Source organism: Notothenia rossii (assembly GCF_949606895.1).
Source record: "Notothenia rossii genome assembly, chromosome: 1".
NCBI classification, from domain to species: Eukaryota; Metazoa; Chordata; class Actinopteri; order Perciformes; family Nototheniidae; genus Notothenia; species Notothenia rossii.
In genome coordinates, this window is record NC_136912.1 from 31,361,062 (window position 1) to 31,382,737 (window position 21,676).

The 21,676-nt window shown below is 41.9% G+C and overlaps 1 protein-coding gene across 1 annotated transcript; it reads left to right on the plus strand.

The window, feature by feature from the left end:
- The first annotated feature begins 135 nt into the window (after positions 1 to 135).
- nomo (nodal modulator) lies at positions 136 to 21,152 on the plus strand. The gene is made up of 31 exons (XM_079642417.1): positions 136 to 374; positions 960 to 1,049; positions 1,135 to 1,180; positions 1,334 to 1,434; positions 2,108 to 2,214; positions 2,315 to 2,387; positions 3,233 to 3,385; positions 3,509 to 3,646; positions 4,787 to 4,876; positions 4,981 to 5,086; positions 6,626 to 6,776; positions 6,904 to 7,081; positions 7,242 to 7,383; positions 7,526 to 7,657; positions 8,034 to 8,170; positions 8,251 to 8,338; positions 9,182 to 9,245; positions 9,337 to 9,432; positions 9,522 to 9,743; positions 10,424 to 10,506; positions 10,673 to 10,832; positions 11,114 to 11,240; positions 13,241 to 13,354; positions 13,450 to 13,577; positions 13,663 to 13,804; positions 13,983 to 14,066; positions 14,605 to 14,715; positions 15,286 to 15,387; positions 18,460 to 18,579; positions 18,980 to 19,072; positions 19,857 to 21,152. Exons 1-31 carry the CDS (start codon positions 219 to 221, stop codon positions 19,986 to 19,988), a joined length of 3,666 nt encoding a protein of 1,221 aa, XP_079498543.1. The 5' UTR covers positions 136 to 218; the 3' UTR covers positions 19,989 to 21,152.
- The last annotated feature ends 524 nt before the right edge of the window (positions 21,153 to 21,676 follow it).

The window sequence follows — 21,676 nt, forward strand, 5'->3', positions numbered from 1 at the left end:
GCTCCACTCATAGACTGTATATATAAAGGTTCCACTGGCTTTTTTCTTCTGTGCCCTGTACTTTTCTTTCTTTGGCCTGTTATACCACCTCCGGCCAACAGAGGCCGCTGCCCGGGGCGCTGCGCTCGGCCTCTGACAGCAGCTCAGCTGGTACGGAACCGGAGGCAGCGTGCTGTTGCTTGGTTGGTTGTTTCATCGAGAGATCAGTTAGCCGAAAAATGTTGAGAATTACGATCCGGGCAGACGTGGGAGCCATTTGGGTGTTATTATGTATCACCTATTCCCAGTTTTTGACCGTTTCCTCTGATGACATAGTGGTGGCATGCGGGGGATTTGTGAAATCCGACGTGGAGATCAATTACTCTCTGATCGAGGTGAGTGCAAGCCTTCCGATAGCTAGCTACCTAGCGGCTAGCTAACCGTTAGCTGGTTTATCGTAGTAGGCTAAAGGTTAGGCGGAACCAGAGATGTGTTTGTATGACAGTATGAATGAAATGAACACAACTTCAATCTACTTTTTGTAAAAGTTGTATCTCTGTTGCTTACTAAAATAAATTAAAGGGAACATTTTCATTTTGGCAGCTATGCTAGTCTGCTAATTCGGATGTTTTCTCTACGCAGTTGCGGTTGACTGCAAAACTATGTTAGCATTGATACATTAGCCCTTTTACAGTTTATTTGTGTTACAATTCTTACTCATAAACTTAAAAAACAAAAACCTGTTTGTCTGTGCACAAGTAGTTTCTTGTCACTATTCCTAATCCCTGCTCATTAACAGGCTCCATTGGATTAGCCATTCCCCTAATTGGTGAAATTAACTTAATCCCAGATATGCTGGTCTGTTTGTGAATGACAGCTGATACAAATGAATTAACCAATTTCCCATTCGAAGTTGTATTTAAGGCATTTATTTGTTAAAATATACTACACTATTTAATGATGTCTTCTTTCATACAAAGATTAAACTGTACACCAAACAAGGATCCCTGAAATATCAAACGGACTGTGCTCCAATCAATGGCTACTTTATGATCCCCCTGTATGACAAGGTATGATATTCATTACATTTGAGCATTTTATGCATTTTATTTACCAATGATGATTATAACCTTTACACTTGTTTCTTTCACATAGGGGGACTTTGTTTTAAAGATCGAGCCTCCTCTTGGATGGAGTTTCGGTAAACTCACAGCTCAAAACATATTATTCATGTGTTTGTACTCCAGGAAATGCAAAGACAGATCGGTCTAGATTCTTTGCAATATTTATTTTCTCATTTCAATTTATTTTTGTCCATTATTAACTTTTCTTCTTGGGTTTTAACTCTCACCAGAGCCCACCAGTGTTGACCTCCATGTGGATGGAGTGAGTGACATTTGTACAAAAGAGGAAGACATCAACTTTGTCTTCACTGGCTTCTCGGTCTCAGGAACGGTGAGCATTTTGAAGAATTTCCTGTGTGTATATCAGAATAATTTTCTCTTGACTAAGAAAGCTTATCTGCATGAAAATAAAGGTTAACGCCTACAATTCTGAGTTGTATTTAAGAACAATTGAAAAAGTGCTTGGATTTAGCTCCTCACACATCCAACAGTCTTTGTTTAGTTCTGCATGACTGGCTGCTCTGCTTTTTTTTGCAATTTGCTAATCTCAATTATTTTTGTACAGTTTGGAGATCTTTTTTTTTACACAAAAAGCAACAATCTGGTGCACTTTGAGGGTAAAATCAAGAGCCCAGATTTATGAAGAGTTTTATGTTTATCAACAATTAAATCATAAACACATTGATTCAGACCTTCTTTCTAAGAGAAGCCTTTGTAAAGGAAAGGTGCGCTGGATTAATAATAACACAAGACTAAATGATAGCTTCATTGCACAACGGAATGCGCACACTGATCACTTCATGTCGATTATCTTGTCTCTGTATAATGCTGGAAGTCTTAACGCTAATCGAAATTCGATCAATTACTAAGCCCACCTTCCTTTCATAAATATGCACAAAGAAACCACCATAAATAACAAGTTGAAAATCAATTAACCACGTTTTTTTTTTTACTATTATCAGTTGTAGGAATGAATTCAGAGCATAAAGCATCTCTCTCTTCAGGTTCTCAGTAAAGGCCATCCCCTGGGTCCTGCTGGAGTAGAAGTGAAACTCACCCGTGTGGGAACAGAGGAGAAACTCCAGAGCGTCGTCACAAAGCCTGGAGGAAAGTAAGTACTCTCACCTTTTTATGTTTTTTTTATTTTTATATCACTAAGCTGATCCCTCTTACATTGTTTGCCATTTCATTTTGTTTCCTTCCTTACCCAGGTACACCTTTTTAAAAGTACTCCCTGGAAATTATGACATCACGGCTTCCCATCCTTCTTGGACTCTGGAGCAGGTTTGTACACTCACTTCAGATCTCATATGGTCCTATTAACAGCACAGACTGAATTGAACACAAATGTGTCATATGTGATGTCTCCCATGGCATTTTTTAGAAGCTTTTGAATTCATATGTTCTTAATTTACTGGACACAGAAAGTCAACATTTTGGTCAATGCAGAAGATTTGTAGAGTGATAGGCTAGCTAACTTCCCCATAAGCCTCTAATATTGTATGACAATATCATTCAGAAGAAGTTAAAGTAGCTTTTTGGACTCAAATATGTTTATTTCAATATTTTCCTTGCGCAACTTGCATCAGTTTGACAGATTTTGGCTATATGAAAAGACAAAAGTCTGCAAAACAAATCGGGCACAAAGTCCTCGTCCTGTCATTGTCCAAAAATAATAGATCAAAAGGATTCCAAAATAACATCATAATGCCTATTTTTAAAATAAAATCTTGAATTTATGTATTCAGATCTGTACGGTAACAAGCGGATTTGAGGAAGTGTATGAAACCTTTACAAATTCTTGTTGTCTGACTAAAGTTCAGAAAGATCATGGCTATGCTAGCATGTAGCCACTCCATAAACATCAGTAATAACATCATAGGAAATAGACAAATACTGTGCTAAAACGCCACTGGGTACCAAAGTACGGCCCTTCCCAGTGAAGAACACATCAGCTCTCTTTAGTTCTGTATGTAATACTTCATTAATCACCTTTTGCTCAGCGGATTAGGTTCCCTGTCAGTGCAGCAGGTTTATAGCTAATGACGCACACGCACAGCAGTAGTCGCCATTATTCAGACCCTTACTGTAACTCTCATGCTGATTTTTAATTTTTTTTATTTGAACAGAGTGCCACCTCAGTGGTGGTCTCCAATGCCAACGCCCCCGCTGCCGAGAATCTGGTGGTCGGAGGCTACGACGTCTCGGGGGAGGTCCGCAGTGATGGCGAGCCCATGAAAGAGGTCACGTTCCTCCTGTACTCGGCCACAGTCAAGAAAGAGGTAAACCATTTCACATTTTTAAACAGTGAGCAGTTGTGACTCTGGAATGTTTTGGAAGTTTTGGTTGGATTTAAAACGGCACAACGAGGTAAGATTGCATCATATCTATCCGTGTGATTTCAGGACGTCGGCGGCTGTAACACATCCCCAGTGGAGGGGGCAGATCCTGGGGACAGCTCGCTGCTCTACCTTTGCAGCGCTCTCTCCAGGGAAGATGGAACCTTCGTCTTCCTCTCGCTGGCCAGCGGCGAGTACACCGTGGTGAGCTTTGTGAAAAAGGCCTAATATGTCTCTAATTAATTTCACTTCGTTTTTTTAATTACTACAATTGTTGGATATAAGTCATTACCTCTGTATCAGGGCTTTTTTTTTTTTAACTGATGTCCTCCTTAAAATGACTTGTGTAGCATTAAGGTTACACTAATACTAGGAAAAAGGTCTTATCAAGTTCTTATTCTTGCCTCTTTAGAGGTATTCAAAATGTAGACATAGGAGAAGAGCCAGACCTGAATGGCTTTTCGACTAGGCAGCTCAGTGAAAAGAACTGTTCTCTTGTTTTACAAGCACTGAAAAAGAAAAAACTTTTGTACGTATGTCCCCTTCACGATTTCACTCCGACAAGTGCTGTAAGTACTACAACAAACCTTTTTTGCAGCTACAGTCAGAAATGTTACAGTGCACTTGAACACACCCAGTGAGAATTTTGAAGGGCTGTGAAACTACTAAAACTACATAATGGAAAGTTAATCACTTTATTTATAATACATATTATGCAATACATAAAGGGCCACCATAAAGAGTATCATTATTGGGGTTTATTTCAGGACATTGCAAATTTGACCTGCAAACTGTTTGTCAGCAGCTTTAAAATCAAAACTGCTCCACCTGTTAAAAATCTGCTCAAAGATTGTTGTTCAGCCCTGTCAGAGACTCTATGACTCAGCCTATCATAACAACCTAGTGAGGCTGTCCAACAACATAATCTCTGACCCAAACCATGTTCTGAACAGTGAATATGAAGTGCTACCATCTAATCGGAGATACAGGGTCCCACGTTTCAATAGAGTCAGACTGAAGCACTCCTTCGTGCATCAGTCAATCCTCACAGTAAACACAGAGCTAAATCCCAGATCAAATGCACGCTGAAGGCTCTTTGAGCATGTTTTCTCTCACTGATTGTGCTGTTATGTTAAATGTTTTGTTGTTTGTGTTTCATGTATTGTGTCTGGACACTTGTCTGTTGATGTTGAACATGGAGCTGCTGTAACGCAAGTCAAATTTCAGACTCGATCTGACAAATAAAGTATTATCGTATCGTATCGTGAACTGTATTGGAAATGGTAATGCCTTTCTCTGATATCCAAATTTCTGCTTCTAAATTCTGCAAATCATATTTTTAAGGTGCCCTTCTACAGAGGAGAAAGGATCACGTTTGATGTCGCTCCTTCCAGGATGAATTTCAAAGTGGAACACAACAGTTTGAAACTGGAGGTAAAGAGTGAAAATATATCTACATATAGATATAACTGTCATTATCTTGTGAGTATGAATATGTTTTATGTGTTATACCACATGCCTTACTGTTTCTGTTGCAGCCAATCTTCCGGGTCATGGGCTTCTCTGTGACGGGCCGAGTTCTCAACAGTGATGGGGGGGAGGGCGTCCCTGATGCCACAGTGTCCCTCAACAACCAGATCAAAGGTAAACAAAGAAACTCCCGAAAAGCACTAAATAAAACATCCAACTGCGGAAGTGCTCCATTTGTGCCAGGGCTCGACATTATAAATGGCCCGCTGGCCCGGAAGCACTATTTAGACACCCCGGGCCAGCATAGCGTACTTTCCACTTGTCCGCTCGGGCCACTAAAAATATTGCTTTAAAAAAATTGTCCTGTGGTATTGGTATTTTGACTTGCAATTTAGTTAAATTGTTTCGTTTATCAATGCTACAACATAGCATTCCGTGAGTCGGTTGTCGTTGTTGGGTGAAAAGCAAACAGCTGTTTGCTGCGGAGCGGAGCGCGAGCAGGCTCCCGTGTCCTTCACTACAGACTATCGCGCCACCTAACCATTCGCCAAAATGTTTTTAATACCAGCGGTAACCGGCCAAGCGCCGGTCAAAAAACAATCTTCAAATAAAAGAAAGTCACCGGAGGAGTTAAAGGAGAGTGACAGGGAGTATGAGAAGAAGAGGGAGAGAAGGTTTCAGCCAGCTTGATCGATGGAGTTGGCTTCTAGTGGCTTCTAGCAGTGACGCATCCTAAAACCATTTTATAATCTATCGATTAGATTTATGATTCGAACATTTTAAAAGTAGGGTAGACATGTGGAGATTATCCGGCTGAACATAACGTGCATTTATCAAACAGGTTTGTTTTCCACAGACCTCATTTCCAGCTATTTTCCAAAACCCTATGGAGAAATCCCATTGCTTTTTGTCTAGGGAACCAGCAGCTTACTTCCTGGTTTTATGATGCGTCGCTGCCCCTCTCAATATGATGCCAATATAAACAAGGTCTTCTGTCGGCTCTGTACATCAATGCCGACCTATGCTGACAAGTAAGTGAAGAGTAGGGATGCCAGAAACTGACCATGATCAAAATTGAAAATCGGACAGCCCTGGCGAATAATAATCGATTATTCGACGCCCATCGTCCCGTTAAAAAAAACCCATGAATAATAATTAAAAAATCTATAAATAAAATCGAATTTTAAAAATAATTTTCGATTATGGAGACTGTAACGAATAATCGAATAATCGCTGGCATCCCTAGTGAAGAGTAGACAATATAAAGGTATTGGCGGAATGTCCCAGAAGTTTAGGATAATGAAGGTTCTAATCTATTACATAGCCATTACATTTATAACTCCTAATGGCAGGAAGGCAGAAAGTGCATTATACAAATAATAATACTCATAATAATAGCAGACATTTTTTAACAATGACCACAATATCATTATTTTAATAAACCAAATATTTACAATTGAGGAAAATGAGGAAGAACTGATGATTCAAATGTTGTAGTACAAGTAGTAATGTAGTTAGTTCATAAATTACTATTGCAACAAATGTGTTCATTTTCTTCATTATTAGTCGATTTTTTGTTTTGGTGGACAAATGCTCCGGGCCAGTGGTTACAATGGTAGGGCCAGTGATAATACAATTCCACCGGCCTTAATGTCTACCCCTGTGTGCATTTCGTTGTTCTCACTTTACGTCTTTCGCTCTTGTGTCCCTCAGTCATCAGCAAGGAGGAAGGCTCTTTCCGCCTGGAGAACATGACGGCTGGTACCTACACCATCCGTGTCACCAAGGAGCTCATGTTCTTCGAGCCAATCACAGTGAAGATCGCCCCCAACACACCCCAGCTTCCTGACATCATCACAGCAGGGTACGCATGGCCTGTCCGCTGTAAACAATGATATTAAATAGCTGCACTACACATGTTCTGAAATATCAAAAATATCAGCTTCAGCGCTCTTCCTAGCTCGATCTAACCTCTGATGTTGTTCCCACAGGTTCAGTGTGTGTGGCCAGATCTCCGTCAGCCGCCTGCCTGAGGGCATGAAGCAGCAAGGCCGCTACAAGGTCACTTTGACTCAGCAGGGCCAAGACAAGGCCTCGAGCAAGACCGTGGACTCAGACCCCCAGGGGGCCTTCTGCTTTCAGGCCAAACCCGGAGACTACAGTGTCCATGTAAGACTCTCGCAGCAACTGGTCCCTGACTAAATCAACACAAAGCTAACCTCAAACACTTGACTCTAAGATATCTAATGTTTGTCTTTTGAAGTGTATCCTAGCGATGTAATTGATTTCAGTGCCTATGTAGCAGTATGGTAACTCTGTTGTCTTGCAGGTGTCTCTCCCCGAGGCGGAGGTGAAGGCAGGGCTTGCTCTGCAGCCTCAGGCCCTGGAAGTCTCCCTTGTGGACCGGCCCCTCACAGACCTACTCTTCACCCAGTTCATGGCTTCTGTCTCTGGGAAAGTCTACTGTCTAGGTAAAGGCTTGGTAATATACACTGAATTTGTAATTCTAGTATAAGTGCTGTCTTTGTCTTAGTGGCTCCCGTCCCACTTAAATATTTATGGGGTTGTTTGTTCATATTTTCCCGTCTCCTGTGTCCCCTGGTTGATCTGTAGCGTCCTGCGATGACCTCTCTGTGACTCTGCAGCCAGTGAGTCGGCAGGGAGAGAGGCGGACGGTAGCTCTGTCCGGCAGCAACGACATCCTCAGCTTCTCCTTTGAGGACGTTTTACCAGGGAAATACAAAGGTCAGGACTCGATTCAGTATTTTTACATATTTCATTATATTGTACCAAACAAATGTGCTCGTGTCAGTTTTTTTTTTTACATATATATTGTGCAGCCCTCATTCATATATTGGCAGAAGATGAAAGTAAAATCATTTCTATGTTTATTTGAATGTGAAATACAAATATTGTGTCACTTCAATCAATGAGTAGCTCTGGTAGAAGCTTTCGTTAGCAGTTGAATTCAGCATATGTGTAGCCTAGCAGGAAATATAAAATGCTAAATGCAAGCCTCTATTTATTTGGAGCAGATTTGCACCTTTAAATCCTTTCATCAAACATGTCTCTCTGTTACTTTTATTCTATGTGTTGATTATTTTTCGTTCTCCCCTTTCAGTGAGTATTACTCACGAGGAGTGGTGCTGGAAGCATAAGTCTGTGGAGGTGGAGGTGCTGGACTCGGACGTGGTGGGAGTGGAGTTCAGACAGATTGGCTACATCCTGCGCTGCTCCCTCTCCCATGCTATCACTCTGGTCAGTAATCAGTACCTGGTGTGTGTATCAGATGGTGACACCTCCACAATTATTCTAATTACATCTGTTTTTCTGCATAGGAGTTCTTCCAAGATGGCAGCAAACCCGAAAACGTTGGCGTGTACAACCTCTCTAAAGGAGTCAACCGCTTCTGTCTCTCAAAGCCAGGTGAGGTTCTTTACCCTGACCGCTCATTAGCTTAAAGGGGGCCTATCGTGCAAAATGCACTTTTTGATGTCTTTTATACATAAATATGTGTCCCCGGTGTGTCGGGGAACTCACGGAGCGTCAGAAAATAAAACCCTCTCTCTTTTCCTCAGTACCCAAATCTTTTAAAAATGGGGCTACAACGGAGGTGATCCAGATTTGCGTCCGATATGATGTAATATTGGAAATGTAGGCTGGCTTTACACCCACTGCCCTATCAGAAACGTTACATTAGCATCGCTAACACTCAGAGCTAACCTGTACTGCACAGAGCATGTGTGTGAAGAAGCAGGAAATAAAAAGGAACTCACCTTGTGGTATAACCGGCAACAGAGAAAGCCTTTGAGCTCCATACTGTTTCAGACATAATCCTTGATAATCCATGATATGGCGTTTCATCACGGCAGTATTTAGTTTAGACAGTAGCTACCGGGTCCCGCATGAGCTCAGCCCCCTCCTTTTTTATCATTTTTTTTTTTTTTTTAACTTCATACCCAAAATCAGAACTTTTGAAACAGGAAGTGAAATGGAGGGATATGAGGCATGGATAGAATGGGTGATCTGTTTGGTATTTTGAGCAAAACACTTCATAGACATGTTTTTTATATATTTTTATATGCGACCTATGCTATAGCCTAAAAATAGCATGATAGGTCCACTTTAACATAGCAGGAATTGGCATATCTAGAAAGGAGAAATATCCCTCGAGTATCGTTAGAGTAAAGTGTTTGGAGCCAAAGGGTCTGTGTCACGCTTACCTTAATAAAAACTGAAGTAATGAATCAACTAAACATGTTTCTCCAGGTGTTTACAAAGTCACCCCTCGCTCCTGCCATCAATTTGAGCAGGATTTCTACACGTACGATACGTAAGTAATGAGAGGATTTCCATGTATTTATTTCAGTGTTTTCCCTCTATGCAATACAATAAATTGACTGTTGTTAACCTGTGTCCAACAGCTCGGCCCCCAGCATCCTGACCCTCACTGCAGTGCGCCATCACATGACCGGGCTCATCACCACCGACAAGATCCTGGACGTCACCGTTACTATCAAGTAATGACCCAGCGTGGCTACACTGTGTGCTAATATAAGCTACTGCTGCGCATCCTCTTACAAATGTTTTTCATTCTCCATCTTTTCAGATCGTCTATTGAGAGTGAGCCGGCCCTGGTGCTGGGGCCCCTGCGCAGCCTGGAGGAGCAGCGGCTGGAGCAGCAGCTGCAGGAGATCACGCTGCGGCGCCAGGAGAGAGAGCGCCGCGCCGCCGAGGAGGAGGGAGGGGCCAGGGACGACAGCCCCCCCATCCAAGAGAAGGCCGACGACCTGACAGGCCCCTTCCACTACGAGTTCTCCTACTGGGCAAGGTAAGGCTGGCTAGGAGTTAGCACTTAAGATTCCTTAGTCTTGAAGTCAACAGTATCTAAATGCAGAGGATGCTAACAAGCGACTAAAGGAGAATACTAAACATTCCAAAAACAAGTCTGCTTTAAGCTCACCTGTGTTGACGAGTAGTCGTGCAACCCTGATGGAGTTTGTTTAAGACAAGATAAGATAGCAGCAACAGGGTCAGAGTGAAAAACAGGATTCACACAAGGTAAAAAATAAAGATGAAATAGAATAAAAATAATTATACAAACAATAACGATAAAGTAACTGTTGAAACAAGATATCACAGTAAAACGTTGAGCATTTTAATATTTTATAGGCTAATGTTAGCTTTATACTTCTTGAGATTTAATTTACACTTAAAAAATCATTAAAGTTTTATCAGAATGTGGACATTATCGTGCTGAAGGAACATGCAAGTATCATAAACGTGTGTTTGCCACAGATCTTATTTTTTGCAACACTCCAAAAGTTAATGGAAAATCCCATTGCTTTTTGTCGAGGGAGCCCTTGCAATGCTAACTTTGGGGTTAATACGTAATCACTCTTCGTATTCTGGCAAATAGTAGATGGCACATGAGCTATTGCGATTGGTCAGGCAGGAATCTATTGTGAAGCGTTGATGCAGTGAGCTTATATATTCTGTTGATCTGTGCAGGGCTGGAGAAAAGATCACAGTGACTCCCTCATCCAAGGAACTGCTGTTCTATCCTCCAGAGGTAGAGGCCACCATTACTGGAGGTAAGGTCACACACACACACACACACACACACACACACACACACACACACACACACACACACACACACAGTGAATGTCTATTTAACTATAACTCATCAGGCGGAAAACCGATGAATAACATCCCAAATTCTGTAATACCTAAATGTCACTTCCTCTCCCTCCACAGAGTCTTGTCCGGGTCGTCTGGTGGACATCGCAGGGCGAGCCGGGCTCTTCCTGGCGGGCAAAGTGTCTCCAGAGCTGCAGGGTGTGGAGATTTCCATCACTGAGAAAGGAGCCGCTGCACCACTCATTACTGTGGGAACCAATGAGATGGGAGCATACAGGTCTGAGAACCAAACGATGCATTATTACTGTTCAACCTTAATCAGAAATCCTTTATTAGTCCCACAGCGGGGAAATGTACAGTGTTACAGCAAAAGTTCAATAGCGGGTAAAAAAAAAATGAAACGGGGAAAAAACCAGTACAAAACCATGGCTAATAATAAAAGAGTATCAGTTATGTCCGTAAACTAAGTGGCATAGATGGCCTTGAAGTATTGTGACCTTATAGAATATATCCTAGACCTGCAGTCCTAACCAGCGCTGTGCTCCCCTCTCTCCTCAGTGTGGGTCCGCTCCACAGCAACCGGCAGTATGACATCAGTGCCAGCAAAGAAGGCTTCGTCCTGAGTCCTGTGGAGAGAACCGTGGGAGACTTCAAGGCGTTCGCTCTGGCTGGAGTCACCTTCAAGGTACATTTTAATTGTATTTATATTTCACAATTGTAAAGACGACAGTAAATCCAATGTACTTCAACATACACTCTTTAGATAAGTTTGAATATTGTTATTCTTTTGTTAGGAGGTTCAACAGGCTGTAATTCCCTCCCTAATATCTATTTTTGTATCATCATCTGTAAGCTTAAAGAGCATCTTGCAGGTTGTTTTTTTTCTACATTTATCCTTAAACTTGCTTGAAAATTACAATTAAAAAAGTGAATGTAGGAGTTGATATGTTTTACGAGACATAAGGGCAAGAATTCAGAGGGAAAGGAGCAATTTTGAGCTCTGCTCTTAAAAACTGCATTTTTTTAAGGTCATACGTCAAACGCGTCATATTACATCACGCAGGGGACACATCTCCGCTCTCTGACCGCGGGTATAGTGGAGTTGCGTTGAGTAGAGCGGTTGTGTTTTAAGGAGCTGGTATTTTTCGGTAGTTTTAAATTGTATTTCACCATTTGTAATCATGGTGCAGTATTGTGTTTGTGCAGGTTGCACAAATACCAGCCTGTCAGGACATCGAGTCCACAGTTTCCCTCACGGGAAAAGGACCGGAGCTAGCTTTCGTTCCTGGGCGCGTTGTGCATCCACCTCCCTGCAGCACATACTCTCCACAGCTTTATCAGGAAACCGTATTACATCTCTCTCCCCCCCTTCGCTGCTCTCTCTCTCTCTCCCCTCCGGTGCACGGCACCGTAAGACGTAGTGTGGAGTTGCATTAGGTAACGCTGTGGTGGCTGTACTGCTCCAGCCGTCTCCTTTGTGTTTGTTTGTTTCCCCCTGCCTGTGTTGTTTGTGTGTGCGTGGTGGCTGTCACTCCAGGCTCCCGGCTCAACCTCCACTCACCTGCTGCAATCAGCTGTGCACCCTCCCCGACTACACACCTGCTTTCCATCAAGCTGTTACAACGACATATCAACGGAGGCTCCACAACCTTTCTCCGCCAGATCGTCAAGTATCGGCCGTATCTCGCGTCTCCCCTCCGGTACACAGCACCGTAGTGTGGAGTTGCATTAGGTAACGCGAGATACGGCTGATACTTGTGCATTAGTTTCTGTTATGGATCAGTATCAACAGTCCTGCCAGTAACGTTACTATATTATCAATACTACTTTAGTTATAGCCTGATATATGATAGCTAACTTCACAATGTTGTGATGTGACTGACGTTAGCTAACATTCTGTAGCTAACACCGGTCACTCACCAAGATAGCTGCCCAGTTCTCCACTGGTTCTCCTCACACCACAGCTCAATTTCTCTCCGATGGCCGTTATTTCTTCTAATCCTTGGCTGCTCCTGGTCTCTTGGACGCCTAGCAGGCTCATAATTATAAGGTTGTGGTCCGTCATATGCATTCGAATATTCATGTTCAACTTCTTCTGTGTCGAAACTAGCATTGGGATCCATGTTTATTAATACGTTACACCGGCCGCTCTCCCCCTTGTGTCCCCCGTGTTACGTCACACGCGGGAGGTCACGTGCCGAGGCTTTTTTATGCGGAAGTGAACATTTCTTAAAAAACGACGTCAGATGTCACTGTAGTGTATATTTCTGTATATTTTTGGGAAAATCTAGTGTATTCATCATTTTCCTACACATTTATTCACAGGTGTCTTTAACCTGGAAGTTGCTCTTTAAATAAAACATTTTGTTGTCCTTTGTAATTGGCTTATTTTCTTTTGGGATTTTACCGTGTCGATGGAAAACCATTAGTTACCTACAGTAGGATGCTGAGAAGAAAAAAACTGTGTACCTACCAGTTGCAACAAATTTGGCATTGACTTTGAACCAATGTATTGGTTTTATGACTAGGTCAACCACATCTAAAACTTCTAACATTCCAAAAATGTCAAATTTCTATCATTCATTTAAACTCATATGGTATAAATATAAAGTGCTGAAGAAATCGATCAGTTAGTTAATTGAAGTGAGATCTATAACCTGTCCTCTCCTTCCCTCTGTGCTGCAGATCAGATCAGAGGACGGTATTCCCCTTTCAGGTGTCCTACTGTCTCTGAGTGGGGGACAGTTTCGCTCCAACCTGCTGACTCAGGACACCGGCCTGCTCACCTTCAATAACCTGGTAGGGATCCAGCAGTGTGTTAATCTGCTCTCACAGTCTGCTAGTTGACGGGATCTCTATCTAATGTGTTTATTTTTCTGCTTCCCTCTCCTCAGAGTCCCGGTCAGTACTACTTCAAGCCCATGATGAAGGAGTTCCGCTTTGAGCCGGCGTCTCAGATGATCGCAGTGGAGGAGGGTCAGAACCTCAGTATCGATATCACTGGCATCAAGACTGCTTACAGGTATGCACATGTGCCTCGATGCTGTTTATAATAGGAGCCTATCATGTCCACAGCATAAGTCTAATGAGTGTTTATACGTCCTCAGCTGCTACGGAGCCGTGCAGTCTCTGAGCGGGGACGCAGAGAGAGACGTTGCCGTGGAGGCGGTGGGACAGGCAGACTGTAGCATCTACAGCGAGGACACCGTCACCGATCAAGAGGGGCGCTTCAGACTCAGGGGTCTGCTGGTGAGTACGAAATGAACACACTTAGGTTCTCAAAAAGTGAGCTAATCTTGTTAACACAATGTGTATGCCCCATTTGAGCAGGTGTAACTGACTGATTTAATGTCTGAAATGCTGTACAGACGCTATTTCTTTCAAGCCTTTTCACTGTGTTCTAACTATAATGTTTTGTTTCTTTCAGCCGGGTTGCAAATATCTCATTCAGCTGCGAGCTGAAGGCAACGACCACATAGAGAGGGCCTTACCACAATACAGAGCAGTAGAGGTGAGAGGCTAAAGTGTTAAAGGCTTGTAAGCACAACTGTTTGTAATACTCAATAATTTGTATTTACCATCCTAAGGTACACAGTAGAAATAATCTGGTCAGGATACAATAATGGGTCATTGGTGATGTTCAGGAGCTCATTAACAGCTGCAAACTGTTTTTTTGTACGTTTTTTAAATGTTTAGAATCACTGATTCATGAAAAAATAATGTTTTGTGTTCTTGCAATAACTGACGGCTTTAGGGTAGTTGAAATAAACTGCATTTTTTTGATTAGTTGTACTTGAAACTGATTGGAAAACATGGGGCTTTATTTTTGTGTTTCTTGCAGTAAACCCGCTGCAAGTTTAAACCTCTCTTTATAATTTAGTTTGTCAGAAGTTCAGGCTCTGTAATTGCTCTGGCAAGGCAGGAAATGCCTTAGTTCCATTTAATTCTCTATTATTATCAAACCTTGTGACTTGTGCTAAGTTATATCCACAGTTAACATTTGGCATTTTCTAAGGTTGTATCTGATTTAAGCTCTGTTTCCCCCTCAGGTCGGCAGCAATGACATTGAAGGGGTCAACATCATCGCCTTCAGACAAATCAATCAGTTTGACCTCAGTGGAAACGTCCACACGTCCCCTGAACACCTCGCAACACTATCGGTAGCACTGCTGGGCTTATCTTCTCAATAGGCGCTTTCACACCGGAGCACTTTGACCCGTACTTTTTCCGTTTAGTTCCGATAGTGCCTGGAATTTTGCGTTCACACCAAAAAGTGAACTTAGTTCAGAGAACTTTTACCCCCATTTGTAGTGCCTGCTAGAGAGGTGGTACTATCCTGGGGAGAAAAAAGTACCAATTTCTACTGAAGCCAGTCTCCAACTCCGGTGTCTTCCGGCCGGGGACTTCGGGTGCCAGTATACGCCATGAAGTGGTTTGCGGCCTGCCAGTAAACTCAAAGCAGAAGAAGACGAAGTGACGTCAGCGGCTTCATTTGCTTAATCTTCCCTCAGGGAACTTATTCCGGTGTGAGCGCGGTCTGTACTTAGTTCCATGGGGCACTAAGTGCTGGGCACTAAGTACGGCAAAGTACTTGGTGTGAAAGCGGCTAATGCATTTTGGTAATTTTTATTGAACATATGGGCAACTCCCCTCCAAGGCTCATGAATGACAGGAATGTGCAGTTACAGTTCTTGACGTTTTTCTTTTTTACCCCCATTCTATTTATCCAGGTGAAGCTTTACAAGAGTGACAACATGGACAACCCGATCAACAGCATCTCTCTAGGACAGTCCCTCTTCTTCAACTTCCCTCCGCTGGACAGAGATGGAGAGGTATGCTTGTGTTTCTGCTCTTAGGTCAAATTAGGGCTGGATCAATGTTTGTAGTACATTACAGTTTTAATATTCTTCTTCTTAGGACTGAACTCTGAAAAAACAAATAACTTAATTTGTCCCTAGTGGGGCACTTGGTTATGCAGCAGTGGGTAAATGAATACAATATAAAGAAGAAAAAAAACAATGAATGTGTAAAAAAAAATATTTAAGTGAATGAAATAAATGTTATAGGGTTTTTAAAAATTGTTTGTATTGTTTTAACCAGAATAGGTCAATGAAAAAAATATACAACACTTTCTGTTGGCCAAAATGACTTGCCAAATCCAAAGAAGAGATTTCTGCCAACTTAGTCGGCTTACTTCCAGTTAGCCCTATGCTAATTGGATTGGGGATACATTTAATAGTGCTCCTCTCATACAGGACTGTCTCAGAAAATTAGAATATTGTGATAAAGTTCTTTATTTTATGTAATGCAATTAAAAAAACAAAAATGTCATACATTCTGGATTCATTACAAATCAACTGAAATATTGCAAGCCTTTTATTATTTTAATATTGCTGATTATGGCATACAGCTTAAGAAAACTCAAATATCCTATCTCTAAATATTAGAATATCATGAAAAAGTATACTAGTAGGGTGTTCAACGAATCACTTGAATCGTCTAATTAACTCGAAACACCTGCAAGGGTTTCCTGAGCCTTGAAAAACACTCAGCTTGGTTCAGTAAACTAAATCACAAGTATGGGGAAGACTGCTGATCTGACTGCTGTCCAGAGGACCGTCATTGACACCCTCCATCAGGAGGGTAAGACACAAAAAGAAATTTCTCAAAGAGCAAGCTGTTCACAGAGTGCAGTTTCAAAGCACATCCACAAAAAGTCTGTTGGAAGGGGGAAATGTGGCAGGAAACGCTGCACAACCAAGAGAGATGACCGCAGCCTTAACAGCATTGTGAAGAAGAGTCGCTTCCAGAATTTGGGGGAGCTTCAAAGACAGTGGACTGAAGCTGGAGTCCAGGTATCAAAAGTCACTGTTCACAGACGTGTCCGGGAAACGGGCTACAATAGCCGTATTCCCATGGTCAAGCCACTTCTGAACTCAAGACAACGGAAGAGGCGTCTGACTTGGGCTAAGGAAAAGAAGCACTGGACAGTTGCACAGTGGTCCAAAGTCCTCTTTTCAGACGAAAGCAAGTTTTGTATTTCATTTGGAAGTCAAGGCGCCAGAGTCTGGAGAAAGGCTGGAGAGGAGCAAAATCCAAGTTGCTTGAAATCCAGTGTGAAGTTCCCACAGTCAGCGATGGTTTGGGGAGCCATGTCAGCTGCTGGTGTTGGTCCACTGTGTTTCATCAAGCCCAGAGTAAATGCAGCTGTGTACCAAGAGATTTTAGAGCACTACATGCTTCCGTCTGCTGAAAAGCTCTATGGAGATGAGGAATTCATTTTCCAGCATGATCTGGCACCTGCCCACAGTGCCAAAACCACCAGTAACTGGTGTACTGACCATGGCATTACTGTCCTCGATTGGCCTGCAAATTCCCCTGACCTGAACCCCATAGAGAATATGTGGGGTATTGTGAAGAAGAAGCTGAAAGACACCAGACCCAACAATGCTAATGAGCTAAAGGCCGCTATTGAAGCATCCTGGCCATCCATAACACCTCAGCAATGCCACAGGCTGATTGCCTCCATGCCACGCCGCATTGATGCAGTAATCCGTGCAAAAGGATTCCCAACCAAGTACTGAGTGCATTAATGGACATTTTAAAATGTTTGATTGTGTTTTGCTGTTATAAATCTTTTTTTTTTACTTGGTCTGAGGAACTATTCTAATTTTTTGAGATAGGATTTTTGAGTTTTCTTAAGCTGTATGCCATAATCAGCAATATTAAAATAATAAAAGGCTTGCAATATTTCAGTTGATTTGTAATGAATCCAGAATGTATGACATTTTTGTTTTTTTAATTGCATTACAGAAAATAAAGAACTTTATCACAATATTCTAATTTTCTGAGACAGTCCTGTAGACTATTCAAAACCTTATTGGAGCAAAATTATCAAATTCTGATAGTCAAACCAGTCATCTCAAAGGGGTTGTGACTCCCGAATGTATTAACGCATGGTTATACAACCGCAACAGTGTTGGCTTCAAGAATAACTACCGTAATTTTCGGACTATAAGGCGCACCTGAATATAAGCCGCAGCAGCTAAATTGAATGATGTGTACATATATAAGCCGCACTGGACTATAGGCCGCAGGTGTTTTAATGTTTAATTACCATATGTAAGAGTTCGTGCACAGAGGGGATTGTCGGGAAAGAGATGGCTGTTTGAGGAAGCTCCCATTTATTAACATTTCAACAAACAAGTTGCATATTTGCATAACGTATTCAAGTGTTACCATTTAGTGCAATAGTAGCTACAGAACATGTACTGTGCTGTGTAAACTGTACTGTATCACATAGCGTTTCAGACACACAAACTTTTCAACTTTCAAACTTAAACGGTGCGCTCCCAGCGCACGTACCGGCAGTGATCTACAGCAGTGGTTTTCAACCAGTGGTACGGGGACAAACTGTCTCGCTCTCGTAATGTCTGTCTGTGTTGCTCTCGTTCTGTCTCTCGTACCACTCTCGGTTCCACTTTTACTTTTGCGCGCTACCTGTCTCACTCTTTTCCGGCCTCAAGCTTTTCCTGCTGGAGCCCGCCGCTTAAAGGTGGGGGTCCGCGGACCGGCCATAGAGCCCATAGAGTTAAAGGTGGTGGACTGTAACCTGTAAAAATCCTTAGATTAGCCACACCGTTATATAAGCCGCAGGGTCGAAAAATCGGGAAAAAGGCGCGGCTTATAGTCTGAAAATTACGGTATATTGAAAAAACGATCTAATCATGAACATTTTCAAGATCGTTTTTTGGTGCTAAAACCTCAAATCTGATATTTCTTAAGTCTTCTCAGTCTTCTTAATGTTGACATGTTTGTATATTTGTCTGAACTGAATAGACCGAGGACATGCTGCTGCTGTTGTTGTTATTGTTTGTTACAAAGTCTCCTCTCCTCCTCCACAGAGCTACGTGCTGATACTGCACTCCACGCTGTCCCGCTTCCAGTTTGACTTCACTCTGCCTCAGGTCACCTTCACCTCCAACGGTTACCACAAGCACATCACACTCACCTTCAACCCCACTGTAAGGAGACATTTTTTACTTGCGGAGTATTTAAACTTGGGTTTTTTGTTGTATAAAAATATCCAGTTTTTAACTACCGGATACCTGACTATTATTATGTAGCGAGATATATTCCTGGGGGGTAATATTCAGAGAAAATACTTAACATTTTAGAGATAAGATTCATTAATAAAAGATAAGTTTATTGGAGATGAATAAAAAATATATGTTGTTCCTTCTTGTAAAAAACAACTTTACTTTCAGAGATTTAAATAACCAACTTTATTCCAAGCTTTTACTCAGAATATTCCCCCTCCTCCCCTTCATTTAATTAGTTTTCTCCTTCGTCTGCCCTTATATGGTGTCACAGTTTCTCTTGTATTTGTCTCATCTCAGATTGTGTGTTTGTGCTTCCCCACAGCGTAAAGTGCCTGACCAGGATGTAGCCCAGGGCTCGTACATCGCTCTGCCCCTCACCCTGCTGCTCCTGTTGGCAGCATACAACCACGAGAAGGTACTTATTCCTCTTCACCTCCTCCCAGGGGCGGGGTGCTAATGAACTGTCAACAGGGGGGGGGAGCCTCGCTGCGGGGAAACGGTGGACCTCTGTCGCTTGTCAGCGCAACTTCAATGATGCCGTTTAAAGGCCGTGCCGGCCGTCAGCGAACCGAGCCGGCCTTCAACGGCCCTTGGCGACCGGCCGTTCTGTGATTCTCCAGATTCTACAGATGGCCAGTCCGCCCCTGCCTCCTCCTGCATTAGGGCGGGGCCATATAACTCATGTATCGCTTTGTGGTTTTATAGTCTATTTCTCGTTCTACAATCAAATGATTTTTGTTTTATAAATGTATGAAAGCACCAATTGTCAACCCTATTGTCGCAATACTGATATTGAGGTATACGATAAAAAATGTAACCCATACTTCAACTCCAGAGACAATGTGCTTGGTCTTTCTTAACAATACATTTTAACATGATAAAATATTTCAATCATCTGTCGTCTTGATCTTAAGTTATCAGAAAAACAAGCTTACCAAACATTCGTAGTCCACCAAACTGCATGAGAGAAACACTGATTTCTAAGTTGACACTGCTTTATTCATATTTTTTTACCATATTCAAAAGCTGAGTCTGTTTGTTTGGAGAGAAGACCTCTGCAAACAATACGGCTTCCGGTAGAAAACCTCCTGAACGATAAACACTGAAGTCATCCTAACCAGAAGACTGCTATACAAAAAAATACTTACTGTGCGTTTTACATTTTTCAAGTAAGAACATGTTTTGCTCTCTCGTTGCAGGTAATCCCCCTCCTGCTACAGCTGGTGAACCGTATCCAGGGAGTAAGGAGCATGTCCCAGGTCAGCGCGGACAACGCTGCTCTGGACGAAGCCAAACGTCAGGCCAAGAGACAGAAGGCCCGGCGCACATAAGGACCGAACCACGGCTCACCTCAGACCACATCTTTGCCCACTAAATATTACACTTGCAACCATGGTTACTGCCTGTTTACTAACTGTTGGCTCACAGTTGATCCCAGTTCACAAGATAAATACCCCAGGATGCTAGAGAAATATTGGGTGCGCTAAAGATGTGATTTGACCCCGTGTGAAGACCAACAAAAACCACTCGACGCACATCAGATTCACTGGACTGAAGTTTTACAGGTTGTTTTCCTCCATTGTTTCCACAGCACTCATTGTCTAAAGAAAATTGTTAATATTTGTGATAGAATATGAGCCATTTTTATACCTTTGTAATTTATCTAGGTCAACGAAAATCATTTGCTTATGTTTTGAAGGCACTTGAATGCTTTTGATATCAGTCTTAACAGAGTTTAGGACACCAGGGATGGTCACTTGTCACCTATCAGCGTTTGGGTCAATTCAGACGAAACACAGGGGTATTTACACACTGCGGTGACAAAGAGGATATTTAAACTGTCTACTTTAATATTACCTTTTTATAGGACAAAAAAAGGTCAATATAATTTAGAGCCTGTGAAAGGATTGTGAGATCTCCATCTAGAAATAAACCCTTGTATTCATTTTCAAATTTCATTTACTCTAATTATGCTTATTGACCCTTATTTGACCCCGTTGTCAATAAACTCAATCGAGCTGAATTGACTTAAATAATTCCATCACAAACATGGGATTGTGTAACTGTTAACTATCCTCAAAAGACAGCAAAAGACGTGGACAAGCTTCATACCATTGTCCGTCATGTTATATATATTTTAAAAAGAAAACACGAGTTACTGCCATGCACTCCACCTCTTATATGTTGTTTAGCGTGACGCAAGGTCGACTTTTTGTCCGTTTCAGCTCAGGAAAGCGGTGGTCGATAGATGCTGGAAATTTGGGTTTGAATAGAGAATTTTGTTTTTTTCTGTGGGTGGGTGGGTTGGTAGGGCGGGTTGGTAGGGCACTATAGCAGATAACAGATAGTTGATTAATTTATTAACATAATGTCTAATCAGATGTGAATGATTACTTAGTTTGTGTGCTGGGGAATGCCTCTCAGAAGTGTTTTTTTTTTCAAATGGTGTGTGTTTTTTTTTTTAAAAAGAACTTCCTTAATTTCAAGAAGACTGACATCCACATACCGTAGAGAGCTACGACAGAATATCATAAGCTCCTACCGCTGAGCTTTGTAATGCACTGTGAAAATGATGGTCCCCAATAATTCTTCTGTATTTAATTAATCGGCTCTCAGTTGTGTTCCTGAAAGATGAAAAGGCCACTGACTATTAACTAGAAGATATTCCAATTAGTCTTTATTAAGGGGGGGCGGGGGGGTTATTTGTCATATTTGAGCAGAATCTGTAAAAAAAATGTTGAGATAATGAATAAAGATATGGAAGGTTGTGAAATTGAATGTTTTATTGGTTTACCTCTAGGGGGCAGTGTACCTTAAGGCATGAAAAAAACCTTGTAATAATTGTCTATCCTCTGAGTTAAAGGGGCCTTATTATGCTTCTTGGGGATTTCCCTTTCCTGTAGTGTGTTATATGCGTTTTTGTGCATTTAAATGGTCTGCAAAGGCTAAAATCCCAATGTGCCCTCCAGAAGGAAGTTATTTCCCACACTGCTTTAATATATGTTGGCATCTTGGGTGT

Excerpts from the sequence above, each read along its gene's own strand:
- nomo (XM_079642417.1), top strand. The coding sequence starts at position 219 with ATGTTGAGAATTACGATCCGGGCAGACGTGGGAGCCATTTGGGTGTTA. Across the intron at positions 7,658-8,033 it reads TTTACCAGGGAAATACAAAG|TGAGTATTACTCACGAGGAG; the intron begins GTCAGGACTCGA and ends CTCCCCTTTCAG. Across the intron at positions 10,833-11,113 it reads AATGAGATGGGAGCATACAG|TGTGGGTCCGCTCCACAGCA; the intron begins GTCTGAGAACCA and ends CTCTCTCCTCAG.